The 17302-nt window shown below is 44.6% G+C and overlaps 1 protein-coding gene across 6 annotated transcripts in view; it reads left to right on the top strand.

The window, feature by feature from the left end:
- The window catches only part of NR2C2 (nuclear receptor subfamily 2 group C member 2), a 79182-nt gene that overhangs the window by 46884 nt on the left and 14996 nt on the right, over positions 1-17302 (top strand). For 5 of the 6 annotated variants that reach the window (XM_075938755.1, XM_075938754.1, XM_075938756.1 and 2 more), the window contains 2 exons: positions 14289-14426; positions 16576-16681. In XM_075938755.1, coding sequence (XP_075794870.1) covers positions 14289-14426; positions 16576-16681 — 244 coding nt within the window. Of the gene's footprint in view, positions 1-4849; positions 4940-14288; positions 14427-16575; positions 16682-17302 lie in introns of those variants that run through there. The other variant, XM_075938759.1, reaches the window with a different exon arrangement.

The raw sequence follows: 17302 nt of genomic DNA, 5'->3' as shown, positions 1-17302 counted from the left end.
AAACCTTCCTTGCTGTAGTTTAAGCCCATTGCTTCTTGTTCTATCCTCAGAGGCCAAGATGAACAAATTTTCTCCCTCCTCCTTATGACACCCTTTTAGATACCTGAAAACGGCTATCATGTCCCCCCTCAGTCTTCTCTCTTCTAAACTAAACAAATCCAATTCTTTCAGCCTTCCTTCATAGGTCATGTTCTCTAGACCTTTAATCATTCTTGTTGCTCACCTCTGGACCCTCTTCAATTTCACCACATCTTTCTTGAAAGGCATTGCCCAGAACTGGACACAAGACTCCAACTGAGGCCTAACCAGCACAGAGTAGAGCGGAAGAATGACTTCGCGTGTCTTTCTCACAACACACCTGTTAATGCATCCCAGAATCATGTTTGCTTTTTTTGCAACAGCATCACACTGCTGACTCATATTCAGCTTGTGGTCCACTATAACCCTTAGATCCCTTTCTGCCGTACTCCTTCCTAGACAGTTGCTTCCCATTCTGTATGTGTGAAACTGATTGTTCCTTCCTAAGTGGAGCACTTTACATTTGTTTTTATTAAACTTCATCCTGTTTACCTCAAACCATTTCTCCAATTTGTCCAGATAATTTTGAATTATGACCCTATCCTCCAGAGCAGTCGCATCTCTCCCAGCTTGGTATCATCTGCAAACTTAATAAGCGTACTTTCTATGCCAATATCTAAATAATTGATGAAGATATTGAACAGAGCCAGTCCCAAAACAGACCCCTGCAGAACCTCACTTGTTATACCTTTCCAGCAGGATTGTGAACCATTAATAACTACTCTCTGAGTACAGTTATCCAGCCAGTTATGCACCCACCTTATAGTAGCCCCATCTAAGTTGTATTTGCCTAGTTTATTGATAAGAATATCATGTGAGACCGTATCAAACACCTTACTAAAGTCTAGGTATACCACATCCAGCGCTTCTCCCTTATCCACAAGACTCGTTATCCTATCAAAGAAAGCTATCAGATTGGTTTGACATGATTTATTCTTTACAAATACATGCTGGCTGTTCCCTATCATCTTGCCACTTTCCAAGTGTTTACAGATGATTTCTTTAATTACTTGCTCCATTATCTTCCCTGGCACAGAAGTTAAACTAACTGGTCTGTAGTTTCCTGGGTTGTTCTTATTTCCCTTTTTATAAATGGGCACTATATTTGCCCTTTTCCAGTCTTCTGGAATCTCTACTGTCTCCCATGATTTTCCAAAGATGATAGTTAGAGGCTCAGATACCTCCTCTATCTGCTCCTTGACTGTTCTAGGATGCATTTCATCAGGCCCTGGTGACTTGCAGGCATCTAACTTTTCTAGGTGATTTTTAACTTGTTCTTTTTTTATTTTATCTTCTAAACTTACCCCCTTCCCACTAGCATTCACTATGTTAGGCATTCCTTCAGACTTCTTGGTGAAGACTGAAACAAAGAAGTCATTAAGCATCTCTGCCATTTCCAAGTTTCCTGTTACTGTTTCTCCCTCCTCACTGACCAGTGGGCCTACCCTGTCCTCTTGCTCCTAATGTATTTATAAAAAGTCTTCTTTTTTCCCTTTATTCCCGTAGCTAGTTTGAGCTCATTTTGTGCCTTTGCCTTTCTAATCTTGCCCCTGCATTCCTGTGTTGTTTGCCTATATTCATTCTTTGTAATTTGTCCTACTTTCCATTTTTATATGACTCCTTTTTTATTTTTAGATCATGCAAGATCTTGTGGTTAAGCCAAGGTGGCCTTTTGCCCTATTTTCTATCTTTCTGATGCAGCGGAATAGCTTGCTTTTGGGCCCTTAACAATGTCCCTTTGAAAAACTGCCAACTCTCCTCGGTTGTTTTTCCCCCTCAGTCTTGATTCCCATGAGACCTTACCTATCAGTTCTCTGAGTTTACCAAAATCTGCCTTCCCGAAATCCATTCTCTGTTTTGCTGTTCTTCCTTCTGCCCTTCCTTAGAATTGTGAACTCTATGATTTCATGATCACTTTCACCCAAGCTGCCTTCCACTTTCAAATTATCAACCAGTTCCTCCCTATTTGTTAGGATCAAATCTAGAACAGCTTCCCCCCAGTAGCTTTTTCAACCTTCTGAAATAAAAAGTTGTCTCCAATGCAGTCCAAGAATTTATTGGATAGTCTGTGCCCCGCTGTGTTATTTCCCCAACATATATCTGGATAGTTGAAGTCCCCCATCACCACCAAATCTTGGGCTTTGGATGATATTGTTAGTTGTTTAAAAAAAATCCTCATCCACTTCTTCCACCTGGGTAGGTGGCCTGTAGTAGACTCCTAGCATGACATCACCCTTGTTTTTAACCCCTTTTAGCCTAACCCAGAGACTCTCAACACTTCCGTCTCCTATGTCCATCTCCACCTCACTCCAAGTGTGTTCATTTTTAATATATAAGGCAACACCTCCTCCCGTTTTTCCATGTCTATCCTTCCTGAGCAAGCTGTACCCTTCCATTCAAACATTCCAATCATGTGTATTATCCCACCAAGTTTCTGTGATGTCAACAATGTCATAATTGTACTCCCTGCTTATTACCATACTTCTCACATTTGTATATAGGCATCTAAGATACTGATTTGACCTTGCCTCCCAGTTTTGCTTTGACCCTCTGTTCTCTCTGCCGTTATAGCCCATGCTCTCTCCCATTTCTGACCCATCTCCCAGGTCTCCATGTTCTCCACTTATCTGTGGGCTTTGCTTACCTGTTCCCATCGAACCTAGTTTAAAGTCCTCCTCACTAGGTTAGCCAGTCTGTGTCCAAGTAGGGTCTTCCCCCTCCTCGAAAGGTGAATGCCATCTCTTCCCAGTAGTCCTTCCTGGAATAGCATCCCGTGGTCGAGGAAGCCAAAGCCCTCCTGGTGACACCATCCTTGCAGCCAGGCATTCACCTTAAGGATACAGCTGTCTCTGCCCAGGCCCCTACCTTCAACAGGAAGGATTGAAGAGAATACCACCTGCGCTCCAAACTCCTTCACCCGTACTTCCAGAGCCCTGTAGTCACTCTTGATCTGCTCAGTGTCTCACCTCGCAGTATCATTTGTGCCCACATGGATGAGTAGCATGGAGTAGTAGTCAGAGGGCTGGATAATCCTTGACAATGCCTCCTTAACATCTCGGATACGGGCCCCCAACAGACAGAATACCTCCCGAGATGAAATGTCAGGGCGACAGATGGGCGCCTCTGTCCCCCTCAGAAGAGAGTCTCCGACCACCACTACCCTACGTTTCCTAATCGCAGTGGTGGCAGCAGACCTCCCAGCCTTGGGGGTACGAGGCTTCTCCTCCTCCGTAGTAAGGGGTGATTCCTTATCTCCTGTATAAAGAAGAGCATAACGGTTTCCTAGTACCACAGCGGGAGGGTTCGGAGCAGGGGTGGAGCAGTGTCTGCTGCCAGAAGTAACCAGCTGCCAGTGTCCACCCTGAGCCGTCTCCTCCTCCACCAGTGTCCTGTGTACTGGGACAGCTACCTCAGCTGTCTCCTCATGAACACGGTCCAGGAATCGCTCCTGGATTCGGGTGCTCCTCAACCTAGCCACCTCCTGTAGCTCTCCCACCTGCTGCCTGAGAGATTCCAGCAGCAGGCACCTTTCGCATTGGATGATCTCCCCAACCTGGATATCAGTAAGTGGGAATTGCAAGCCACGGTCCCTGCAAAATCACACCAGGATCTGGGTAGAGGCATCCATGCTCAAGTGCTCTGTCTGGCTACAGGCGCAGGTGGAGGAGACAGAAGTAGTGCTGGCACAGCTGTTGCGGGTCTTCCTGACCATCGTAGGCCTCCCTCTGTCAAACTCCCTCTCAAACTCCCCTGTCTGCACCCCTCTGTCTGCCTCGCTCCACATGTAACTATTCTTGCACAGGATATGGGAATCAAACTCACCAGCCCTCCAAAGAGGTCCTCTTAGGGTTATAGATCCATGCATGGGGTGGAGCCAAAGCTAGAGGGGATAGACACAGTTACTCCTCTTGCTTCTTTTCTTCCATCTGAGATTCTACAAAGAAGATGATGAATCTAGAATCTACATTAACTTTTGTGTGAACTGCTCTTATGGAAAGTTCCAAAGGAAGCCACCATGCGGGGCTCCCTGTAGCTCCCAGGGCCTGGCTGGGATGATTTAGTTGGGGTTGGTCCTGCTTTGGGCAGGGGGCTGGGCTCGATAACCTCCTGAGGTCTCTTCCAGCCCTAGGATTCTATGATAGTGGCAGAGTAGGAATTCAGGAAACTTAGAAGGGCATTGGAGTGTGCTGATACAGAGTTTTAGCATAGATGGTCTTTCATGTTCAGCAGATTTCTAACTAGATGAAACTCTACCCACTTAACAGTAAAAATTCAAAGGAAGCACTGTAGGGTTCACATCATAAAGTGTTCCTCCCATCCTGAAATTTTGTGTGGGCATTTTCTTTGCTGGAGGTGATGAAACATTCTCCAACACATGCCCACAAGTTGTTCACAGTTACACTTTTGAAATAGTTGCTGACCAACACTGCACAGTTATTACTGCAAGTATACCACATTACCAAAATATAAATACTTAGATATTAATTAATAGCTGTGTCCCAAAATTCTATCAAAAAATCTTATAACAAGCTGACTTCTCACATCCTTAAAAAGATATTTATCTTTTCTAATTTTATGTTAACCTGCTAATTTTCATCTCTAGAATGGAGATGATCTGGCATAGCTGGCTTTTTTACAGGGAAGATTATGCAAAATAATATGATTGATATGGGTAACTTTTTTAATAAATGGGGGAAATTATTATGTCTATAGAAAAAAAATCTATAGTAACAGCCTGACATCTGCAAATACAATTTATCTTTACTTACAGAAGTAGAAGAAACCAGATGTATATGTAGCCAGCAAATTACAGAATACTACATATGTCATGAAACTAGCAAGGATTAGTACCAGGATGAAGGTACAAAGATAAATACATTTTAAAAATCTATAAGTAAATACCAAATCATAAAAACATAGTTTGATTTAAAGGTGACTGCAGAAAATAATCACAGTTAAATATAGGCAAATATCAAATTATGTACCCCCCATTAATAATCATATTTTTTCTTGGGGAAATTCCATAATGTGGAGAGCCTTTAGATACAATGTAATTCCACAGTTTATGTGAAGGCAACACACAAAGGGGTCAGGATTCTGTGTGCTCTATATTGGCTCTTAGTACACTCCGGAGTTTTGAGGGGCCGATAGAGGAGCAAAGCCAAAGAACCTCTGATTCTTCTTTGAGTGATTGCGCACGTCCATTCCATGTAGGTGTGTGCTCACTGCACGTAATGAATGCACGCAACGTCGAAAGTTTTTCCCTTAGTACCCGTTGGGCAAGCAGGGGAACACCCTGGAGTGGCGTCCTCCGCTATATCAGTTAATATATACCCCTGCTGGTCCTCCACGCCCTCAGTTCCTTCTTACTGGTCATAATGGTCAGGTGCTTTTGCTCTTGCTCTGCAAGAGTCTCTTAGCACTTCTCCCTTGTTTAGTTAGTTAGTTAAGAACAATGAACTGTGAAACTTTATATGAGTGGTTAACAGTTGTTAAGTGTTATACTTAGTGTTGAAGTACTTAGGCAAGGGGCTTGCTTTGTGTCCTGGGTGTGTCCAGTGGGGCATGCCTGGATCCCAAGACTTCAAGCATAGTGAGAACCCTATGCCCTGTGGAGACCCCCCACAGAGCTTGAACCAAGTGTCTCGGCGAAGCCCATCTGTCCGAGGCGTATAAGATCTGCAAAAGCTTCAAGCCGCATACCAAAGAGAGTCCCGTTTGAAGATCATCCTTATGGAAGTGGCCTTGTACCCAGCACACTGGTTTTGGTGCAGGAGGAACCCACCCACTCACACACCTTTCTGGTGCTGTGTAGGCCTCAGCACTGGTCTCGATCCCCAGTGCCCCAGAAGAAGAGGAGACCTAGGGGGGGCAGGTTTCCCTCTAGGCACGTGCCCTCTGTGCGCACTGAAGTGGGGCACGTGGCACCAATGAGCATGGCACCTGGATCATTGCGGTTGGGTCGGCACCAGGACTTCAGCCCAGCAGAGGACCTCCCAGAGCCCTCCACTCAGGACACTTTCAAAGCAGTGAGAGACTTGATCAAGCTCACCTCTTCTCCAACTGCGGCAACAGGTGCAGCCAAGGAGTGCAAGCCCAGATGGCACCACCCTTCGGCCTCGGTACACAGCGCCCCACCCCCAGATCAAGAGTGCATCATCGCCCCACCCTGGTACCATCCACTTCGACCCCGTGTACAGCACCACCTCCAGTCTTGGCACCTGCCACAACTGCCTACCTGACCCAAGCATCGGCACAAGTACTGGAGTCAGCACTGGCACAGGGGCTCTCACGCAGCACTGACTCTAGTACCAGGTCTTTTGGCTGCCAGCCCCTCTCCATTGAGTGGACCGGCACCACCACCTGCTATGCCTCCACCTCCTCCTCAGCACTGGGGGAAACCACAGTCAATGACCTGGCATGCTCCAAGCAGGAGGTCGCCACCACACTGCCATGGTGTGTCACAGCCACCACACTGCCATGGTCAACTTCTGAATATTCAACCAACTCAGAGGTGGAATTGGTCTGGTCATCCTGGGGCTACAGGTCAAGGTTGCAGCACTGATCCTACTCTTACCACCGATTGCAGCACCGCACCATAGAACGTCAGCGCAACCGCAGCACCACCAGCAACAGCAGCTATGGCCTCAGCCTGCCCTGGTACCAGCCAAGCAGCAGCCCTGGCCATCACAGCTGCAGGCCCTGACACAGTGGCCTTTCTAGACCCCATGGGCCTACCATCAGAGCCAAAGTGTGGACCCCTCTAAACCAGAGTCAGTCTTATCAGGATCCAAAGCTCCTCCTTCAGCGACCCCATTGACTTGCTCCCTGATAGCAGGGTAATCTCTCCCATAGGACAGGCATCACCAGGACCCGCTTCAAAGAGAGGGCCACCCACTGCTCAGCCCTCTACAGTGGCCTCGTTGGTGCTATCCCAGGCCTCCTCACAGGCCCATGACCCAGAGGCGGTAGGCGCGAAAAGGTCCTCATCCTCACCTGACAAGGCCCTTGGCAGATTCCTTCCCACCATGCCCTCCATGGACTTGAGGTCCCATCAGGAGCTCCTCCGTTGCTTAGCCCAGAGTCTGGGGGTACAGGCAAAGAGTGTGTCAGATGATTCGGATCCTACAGTTGACATCCTGTAGCTCAACACCCCCACCAGAGTGGCCTTACCCATCAATAAGACTGTGATAAAGATCACAAAGACCTTTTGACAAACCCCAGCTTTTATCCCACCAGCCGATAAGAAGGTTGAGCAGAAGTACTTTGTACCACAGGAGGGGAACAAGCACCTCTTCTTCCACTCACCTCCGGGTTCTTTGGTCATCCAGGCAGTGAACCAGAGGAAGAGACAAAGCCAGCCCGGCACCATGCCTAAGAGTAGGCATGCCAAAAAGATGGACCTTCTGGGCAGAAAGACCTGTGCTTCTGAGAGCCTCCAGCTTCGCATAGCAAACCAGCAGGTTCTTCTGAGTCACTATGCATATGACAAATGGGTGGCCGTGGACACATTTGCCGAGCTGCTTTCCAAGGACTCTTGGCTTGAATTCAGATCTCTCTCGGAAGAGGGCAGAGTAGTTTCTCAGGCCACCCTCCAAGCCGCCCTGGATGCAGCTGATGCAGCAGCCCACACCATGGTTCTGCAACACAGATCTTGGCTGCAGGTCTCCAGAGTGCCTCCTGAACTCCAGACTACCATCCAGGACCTCCCATTCGAGGGGCCGTCCCTCTTCTCTGAGCATCGGCATTGCCTCAAGGATACCCAGGCCAACTTAAAGTCCCTCAGGGTTCATACACCTGCTACCCAAAGGCATTCCGTCTCGGGCGGGAATGCCCCAGTGAACAGGAGAAGTAACAGGTGCCGTTCCCTCCCAGACCAGGGCCAGGTCCCCTCCAACAAGTCCCAAGGCCCCACCAAGAATTTTGAGGGTACACCCAAGGACAGCCTACTAGCCTCACCTCTCCAGTTCAGGGACCGCCTATTCCCTTTCCACCATGCCTGGGAGTCTGTTACCTCAGACCAATGGGTATTAGAGATGATAGAAAGGGGATATACCATCCTTTTCCTTTTGCCCGCTCTTTCCCAGCCCCCTGGCCCGTCCCTCTTCAGGAACTCCTTTCACAAGCATCCCTAAGCCTAGGAGCATCTGAAGTGGTCCTCCAGGGGTTTGTGGGCAAAGGATTCTACTTCCTGTACTTCCTGGTTCCCAAGGCCAAAGGGGGATTCTGACCCATCCTAGACCTCAGGAAACTCAACACCTTTATTGCCAAAGCCAAGTTCAAGATGGTGACCATAGCATCCATCATCTCTTCCCTGAGCCTCGAAGACTGGTACACTGCCCTCGATCTAAAGGATGCCTACTTCCATATTTGTATTACACCACACCACAGGTGGTTCCTCTGCTTTATGGTGGGCCCGGACCATTATCAGTTTATGGACCTCCCATTTGGTCTCTCTACAGCCCTTTGACTGTTCACAAAGTGTATGGCCATAGTAGCTTCTGCCCTGAGGAAGCAGAAGGTCCAGGTGTTCCCCTAACTGGAGAACTGGCTTCTCCAAGGGCCTTCCTTGGACCTGGTGCTGGCCCACGTTGGTCTACTACAAGACATTTTTCAGGAGTTGGGAGTCCTAAATGTGACCAAGTCGACCCTGGTGTCCCCATTCAGGTTATTTAGTTCGTGGGCACCCACCTGGACTCCACATTGGCCACAGTCTCCTTCCCCAAGTGCTGTTTTATGGTGATCAAGGCGGCCATCCTGGACATGTGGGCATCTCCATGACGACGGCCAGGACCTGCATGCACCTCATGGGGCTTATGGCTGCCTGCACCTACGTTATTCAACATGCCAGGCTTTGCAGGCGCCCACTACAGTTGTGGCTGGTGTGGGTTCACAACCTGTCCTTCTTCCTTTGGGCTAAGAATGGTGACGGTTCTTCCCAATGTCCTCCGTTCCCTGGACTGGTGGATCCAGGATAGGGTGATCTGCACCGGAGTCCCATTCTCCAGACCTCTGCTGGAGAATTACTGTTCAGTTACTAACTGACACATCTGGCACTGGTTGGGGGTTCATCTTAGCAACATGTGGACCCAACGTATGTGGTCACGGGACAAACTCTCCCTGCATAGTAATGTCAGGATGTTGGCGAGCAGTCCAGCTCAATTGTCTAGCCTTTCTCCCACAGCTCAGGGGCAGAACAGTTCTCATTGTGTCAGACAACACGTCAGTAGTCTCCTACATAAAAAGACAGGGAGGGGCCCATTCCCCTCTCCTGTGTCATGAGGCCCTTCAGCTTTGGGAGCTATGTATCAGGGTGGATATTCACCTGTTTGCCTCCTATCTCTCGTGGTCCCAGAACACCCTGGTGGATCAACTTATCAGATCCTTCTCCAGCCACGAATGATCTCTCAGGGGGGATGTGGCCCTCCAAATCTTCTGCAGGTGGGAGTTTCCCCTTCTGGACCTGTTTGCCACCCAGCAGAACAGGAAGTGCCCATGGTTCTGCTCCTATGGGGTGGGGATCCCTGGGAGACGCACTCATCACTTCCTGGCCAGAGGATCTACTTTATGCGTTTCCACCCTTCCCACTGGTTCACAAGGTACTCTTGCGGGTTCAGGAGTTATGGGCATCCCTGATCCTCATTGCACTGGTGTGGCCCAGACAGGACTGGTTCACGTCCCTCCTGAACCTATCCTGCAAGAGGCCAATTGATCTCCCACTGGACCCAGACCTGATAACACAGGACTGCAGCAGTCTTTGCCACCTGAATCTGCAGTCCCTGCACCTAATGGCATGGAAGCTCCATGGCTGACGGCGTTGGAGCTGCAGTGCTCAGAGTGAGTGCAGGAGGTCCTGCTGGGGAATAGGAAACTATTCACTAGACCACCCACCTGGCTAAGTGGAAGTGCTCCTCTATCTGAGCTACCCAGAAAAGGGCATCACCTATGGATGCCCAGATCCCTCTATTCCTGGATTACCTACTGGATCTTAGGATGCAAGGGCAATCCTCCTCATCAGTTAGGGTATGTCTACACTAGCCTCCTAGTTCGAACTAGGGTGGCTAATGTAGGCATTCGAACTTGCAAATGAAGCCCGGGATGTAAATATCCCGGGCTTCATTTGCATGTTCCCGGGCGGGCGCCATTTTTAAATCCCCCTAGTTCGAACTGACCGCCCATGGCTACACGCGGCAGTCAGAAGTTAATCCGAACTAAGTCCTTGGTTCGGATTAACTTCTGACTGCCGCGTGTAGCCGCGGGCAGTCAGTTCGAACTAGGGCGATTTAAAAATGGCGCCCGCCCGGGAACATGCAAAGGAAGCCCGGGATATTTAAATATCCCGGGCTTCATTTGCAAGTTCGAATGCCTACATTAGAATGGACATGGGTAATGGAATGAACATGGGTAATCATTCGAAGAAGAAAAAAAGGTTACTTACCTCTTAACTGTTGTACTTTGAGATGTGTTGCTCATGTCCATTCCAAATCCTGCCCCCACCTCCTCCTCTTCTGAGTTCAGTAAGAAGGAACTGGGCCAGCAGGGGTATATATATTGGCCAGTATACCGGTGCTACTCCCAGAGACTCTCCTACTGGCTCAACAGGTACTGCTAAGGGAAAAACTTTTGACAACGCGTGCACGCAGTGCACACACACTAACGTGGAATGGACATGAGCAACACATCTTGAAGAACAACAGTTACGAAGGTAAGTAACCATTTTTTCTGTTAACTGGGCATTTTTCCCTTTCACTCCCTCACATCAATGAGGAGGATATGGGAGCAGCACAGATCAATTGAAGTTGCAGTTCTGAAGTAGCTGCTATACATTAGAACAGCTCTTGAGGGTATTGTAGTATATTCCAGGAGCCACTGTTGCTACCAGCCAGTGCAGAATTAAGTAAAAAACTGTATTAAAGCCACCTTTGCCACTCCTTTCCCTGGGCTGTGCTTTCTGTGGATGCCTCTTGGAAGCAGAGCACAGAATCTGTTATATGATGTTTAAAGTCTATCAATTTAATTTTTAATAATAAAATGACTGCCATCATGTACAAATCATGTAGCGGTGCTATTGGTGATAATTTTTCACACAATCAAGAATGTGCTTTTTTTTCCATGAGTTTTTTGCTTGGTTTTTGCTTGGTTAGAAAGGGAAAATCAGTGATTACTGATTTAAAATGTAATCCTTTCAAACACAATACTCATAGGCAAATCCAGCCCCCAAACCAGTTCCTCAAAACACAGCATAACTGGTGGTGCTCTCCTGTACAAAAAGAGGGGCATGATGTAAAGAAGCCATGGAGGAGGCCTTGAGTACTCTGTATTCCCTGAAGAGTAAACCATTCAGGTTTTTTCTGCATGAGAAAGTGGAGGGGGCTTGAAAGATTAGTGGAACTGACAGATCCACATGTTACTGGCTGGCAAGGGGTTGGAGGTTATACGAGTCGCAGGCCCTAATCAAGCCATAAGGTTGCACTACTGTAGCCTGAATGAAAAGAATTCCATCTTCAGCCTGATCCTTCCAGATCTCCTCAGTACCTAGCCTCACTATTTAGGTTGAGATTTGCACTGAGAAGAGGATGTGGCTATATATAAGGTTATTTTATGTTATTCTAGGTATTTTAAATAAGGGCATCAAGTGAAGTTTTTTATTATTATTTTAAAATGGTGAATACAAAATGCTAGAAATGTATCTAGGAAGATTATAGGAGTATTCTAATAATTCTGGAAAACTCTAGAATTCCAGCTGTTTTTCCTGTGTACTTTTGTACCGTTGTTTCCCATACATTAAAAATATGGTAGCATGTATCCCCTTGAACAGTCAGTCACAAAAGTATGATCATAGTATATCTGTCTTAGAAATTTCAATTATATTTTCATTCTTGTTTTCAAGACGTGTAAAAATGTCTAGTTTCTTTTCAATTTTTTGTTGTGGTTGCAGAAAATATATACAGTAATCATTAATTTAAGGCACATAGGGCTAAGCACATCTATACAGTCATTAGCAGTACAGATTACTGCAAAAATGCTTGTTATAATGTTCTGAAATATAAATATTAGAAGTCATGCATGGAGTTAAGTTCTAAAGATCTTTTAGTTTTTGTTTATTTCCAGTGAAAAGTTTTATATGTTGAAGGTTTCTTCAGCAGACTTATCTTGATTAATTTAATGAATAGTAATCATGCATCCAGATATCTGTCATAATATAATCTCATGTTTCTATCTGTCATATTTCTTTGACTGGTCTACAAATATGCAGTTCAGGGAGGAGGAAAAGGAAATATATTTCTTATTTTCTTAACATAGTAAGCCCAGGTCTACACTAGGGCTTTATTTTGAAATAACCCCCCTTATTATTTATAAGGGTCAAATTTATAAGCAGAGAATCCACACTACCCATCCCGTTATTTCAGAATAAGAGGCCACTTATTTCTAAATCTGTACTCCTGATTTTCATGGGGAATAACACTTATTTCAAAATAGTGTTAGTGTGGACCAGTGTATCTTAAACTTTTAAGACCGAGGAACACCAAATAATTTTTTTTTAAGGGGAACAACAATGATTTTTTTTTGTTGAGGAAAAAAAAGCCCCCAGGGAAAAATCGTTGAGCAGCACACTTTAAGAAACACTGGTGTGGACGTTCCGGTGCTGCTATTTCAAAATAATTACTCTCCAAAGTAATTCGAACTAATTATTTCCTACTGCTTTCTGGGGCGTTAAGTCAAGGTAGCACATTCACATTAATGGAGCCTGCTTTGGACTAATTTTGAGGTTTTCCTGTAGTGAGGACACATTATATTGATTTTGTAAAATTGGGAGTTATTAAGTCGCATTTAGTTACAGTAAAACCTGTGCTATCTGGAACTTAACTAGCTGGAAAACTTTAGAAACTGGCAAATTTCAGATCTGGGGGGGGAAAAAAGGAAACTGGTGCTTTAAGCCAGGAATGCAGCACGTACTTGGGGGATGAGCAAACGGCCGCTATAGCCGCCTGATGCCAGGCTGCATCCCGGCCCCCCTGCGGCTCGCGGCCGCTCGGGCTCCCCTCCGCCCCTCTCCCCCCGTGCCTCCACATCTCCTCCCCAGCAGGTAAGCCCCCTGCAGCTCCTAGCAGCCCAGCACCCTCATGGCCGCTTGGCCTGCCCCTCTTCCCCACACATTCTGGCTTCCTCTCCCGCAGTTCCTCCCCCCCTCCAGGCAGACTGCCCCCGCTATCTCTGCCTCCCAGCTTCCACCCCCTTCACCAGGCCGTATCTGCCCCCCCCCATGGCTCGTGGCCCCCCCCAGAAGGCCACATCCCAGCCCCCACATGGCTCCTGCCTCTCAGATATCCAGAATTTTCAGAAAACCGGCATGACCTAATCCTCGTTTGTCACTAGTGTACCTGACTGTAATTTAACACAGGTTTTACTGTATTTCGAAATAGATTCCTAGTGTAAACATGCCCAAGAGTATTTCTTCCTTTTTCAGCTAACTCTTTCTGAAACACCAAGACCCCATACATCTCTTTTTCAGGCTCAACTAAAACTATGAAAATTGAGAAAATTCTTAATTGGTATAGCAATTTCCAAATAAACACATTTAAACAGAAAGGAGATGAAGTCAACACAAAGAACCTGGTAATATGAAAAGCTGAGGGATCACCCTGTGTTAATTATGCTCCGTAAGAGGGAGAAAGGGCACATATTAAAGTGAGCGCACAATCTATTTCTAAAGAAACAGATATGGAAAAAGGTGGCACAGTCATATTGCATTAGCCTTTCACTTGTGGACAACTAGAGTGATTCCAGAGTGGATTATTACTTATAATAAATTAATCTGGTAATCTTCTGCACCTAATCTCTCACTTTTGTCCACCTCCCCAAAACTCCTGTTTAAATATATAGCACAATCTGCTTAGCAGAGGCCCATCACTGGCATAATATAGGTGTTTCAGGATAGGTTTAGATATATTGGCAAACCTTTTTGAAAAATATTGCATCATGTTTGACACTAGTGTACCTGACTCTAATTTATAAGGTCCTCAATCCTTACTTCCATGAGTATTAAGTCATCCATAATATATTTTAAATGGTTAAAAAAAAAGTTTATAATCAATTCAGAATTATTTTAAATTTCATTTGATCTATTCCTGCAAAGGAGATGAATGTGTTTTGTTAATTTTCAAATGTATTTGAACTCTCTCAAGAGAAAGTGTAATGTCTTATTGTAGATAAGCTTTCCGGAGACAGGATAAAGCAAGTCATGGAACACATCTGGAAACTTCAGGAGTTCTGTAACAGCATGGCCAAGCTTGATATTGATGGATATGAATATGCATACCTTAAAGCTATAGTCCTCTTTAGCCCTGGTAAGGTATTCAACAACCATTATAATGACCTAATTGTAATTGCAGTTCAGATGCTGAACTTAAATATATTTATCTTTTGACACCAGGAAACTTTTAAAAGAATCAAATATCCAGTAACAAAGAGACTGTTCTACTGAGTTGTTCATAAAATATCAGACAGCACCATTAGACTTTATCATAAATAACCCCTTTTAAAAATAACTTTGGGGGCACAATATTTCGTGCTCAATGTTTAATTCTACATGTTTTGTACATATTTATATGCATTAAAGGCAGAATTCTCAGACCACCACCCTTTCCCAAACTGCTTTGTGATACTCTGACAGCATAAAGAAACCTGAAGGCTGCTCTGATAGTGCTGCACGGGACTATATTGATGTAAGATCACTGAGTGGCATAAAGCTGTGCTATCCATTTCCCTACTCTGCATGCTCATGTCAGGATTGGGAGTAGGTATGTGTGAGAGATGACTGAGAATCTGTCAGTTTTCATTCAATATGGAATATAATTAATGGTAAAAATGATTGGGAAAATATATCCTCTGGCTATAAGTGATTGAAAGGTACTTGTTTCAGTGTTAACATTCTTTTATTAAGAATATGCAAAAGGGGGTAGAAGATGCAGATGTGAGATGAAATTCTACTGTGGTTTAGATACAGCCACCACTACACACAATATTGTTCCCCCTACCACCAATTTGTTAACAAGGACAATGAGCATATGAGCTGATAAACTAAAAAAATCAGAACCCATACAATGGACATTGTGTATGAGATCTCAGGATTTCCTCAGAGAACACACCTTTGTCAGAGGTATCCATAGGTATATCAAAGTACAAAGTGATGCAGGCAGGGAAAGAGGAGTTAAATATGTTCCTCAGAAATTGAACGAGTATATAAGAATCCTGACCGACTGAGTGAGAGGGAAGTGCTTGTCTTAGAACTGTAGGGTATTTACTTTCTATTTCCACTGTAACTAATTCTATCTCATCTACCTTGCTGAGTTTTACAAAGTATTTAGCCTCTTTTTTTTCTTTAATATTTTCTCTATCTACTCTTCATAAATCTTGTTTTAATTAGATTAATTTAGGGTCTTGAGCTGTTGCTTTGGGAGATTTTTCACAGACTGTCTTGGATTCTTCTGTAGTATTAGAATAACAACACATAGTTCTTATCAATCATCTTTTAATGAGCAGATCTCAAAGCTCTTTACAAGGAGGTAAGTTTCACTTTCCTATCTTTACGGATGGGGAAAGTGTATCTAGGTAAGTGAAGTGACCCAAGGTCACCCAACACGCTGTTGGCAGAGCAGAAACAGAACCTAGGGGTACAATGCTGAGGCGATTGATTTTCCACCATTTGATTTAGTGGGTCCACTTAAAGCACATTGATTCCAGCTACATTATTTATGGAGCTGGAACTATGTATCTTAAATCGACCTCAGCTATAGTGTAGGTCTCCTTAGTCCTAATTCAGTCTCTGTCCATTAGGCCACACTGTAAGAGTTGCTTCTATCTGATGTGGGAGGAGAAAGACTCTAAGCACAGGCCTACTGCAGTCCTCAAGGGAGAAAGAAAGGGCATTAAACATATGACCATATGAGCCTGTCATTGAAAAGCTTTGGCATAGTCATATCTATGGCATTTTCTGTTCTTCTGAACATTGAACTGTTCAGTGAGGAGCTGAAAGCATCTGGAATTGAGACAACACAAACTAGTGAAGGTTTGGAAGTAAAAAAAAATCTTGAAAGCAAGAGATTGGTTACTCTGCTTTGTAAGTCCAGAGGGGAACCAATTTGAAATGAGAGGGAGCAGAAACAAATAATCATGCCCTTAAAAGCTGTCCACCCTGTAGCCTGATAGGACCCACTGATAGCTGATGTGCATTCAGATAGCTGATGTGCTTCCAGTTCTGTGGGTAAAGTGAGTGACTAACTCTAAAACTGGGAATTAAATTTTAGCTAAATACATGTGTTACAGAACCAACAGTGAGCAGAAAATACAGTTAGAGCACCAGCCTATTTATTAATGACAATCTCAGAATTATTTATTGAGATTTAATTAAGCACTTAAGTGGAAGATTCTTTGTAAGTATTCCTATCTTCTTATAGCGTGAAACCATTGACTGTTAAAAATGTTTTCTTTCCTTAGATCACCCTGGTCTGACAAGTTCAAGCCAAATAGAAAAATTCCAAGAGAAGGCACAAATGGAGTTACAAGACTATGTCCAAAAAACCTATCCAGAAGATACTTATAGGTATTTATTTTTGATATCCTGAATGATTCCATGACCAGTGGTTTCAGCATTAAGACATAAGAATGTTCAATCAAATTTAGTTTTGTGAGGACTCAAACAAAAGAAGGAAATCCTCATTTGCACATTTTTAAAAGTAGATGAGTTTAATTTAAACATGGCAAGAAGCAGGATTGATTGCCTACAGTTTTTTCATTTGAGAGAAACTGGTGAATAAATTCCTGACCTTTTAAAGTTTAACAGGTATGTATAGTAAGTGTTGTGCATCTGCAGACTGCCAACATATTAAACCTTTGAAAACCAAGATTTAGATGGGAGGATAGTAACTAAGCCCCTTAAGCTTGTAACTAGAAGGAATTCTACCTACCTTTTGTTTTTGTTTTTTTCCTCCATTTCTTAATTTACAAGGACACTTGTCTAAAATGTTAGTTGCATGGAATTTTTTTTTTGTTTACTAATTACTCTGGCTTTATGCCAGTGAAGTGACTTGCACCACTGAAAAATAAAAGTATTTTCCCATGCAGCTATACTTCTCAATAAAGAATAAGGGAAGGTAAAAGCATAAATAACCAAATTTCCCAAAGACTGGCCTCAATTTTTGTGAGTGCAGTTGGTAACCTCCTG

Source organism: Pelodiscus sinensis, chromosome 11 (genome assembly GCF_049634645.1).
Source record: "Pelodiscus sinensis isolate JC-2024 chromosome 11, ASM4963464v1, whole genome shotgun sequence".
NCBI classification, from domain to species: domain Eukaryota; kingdom Metazoa; phylum Chordata; order Testudines; family Trionychidae; genus Pelodiscus; species Pelodiscus sinensis.
Note: the sequence above shows the minus strand (reverse complement) of the source record. Positions and strands in the feature narration are given on the sequence as shown.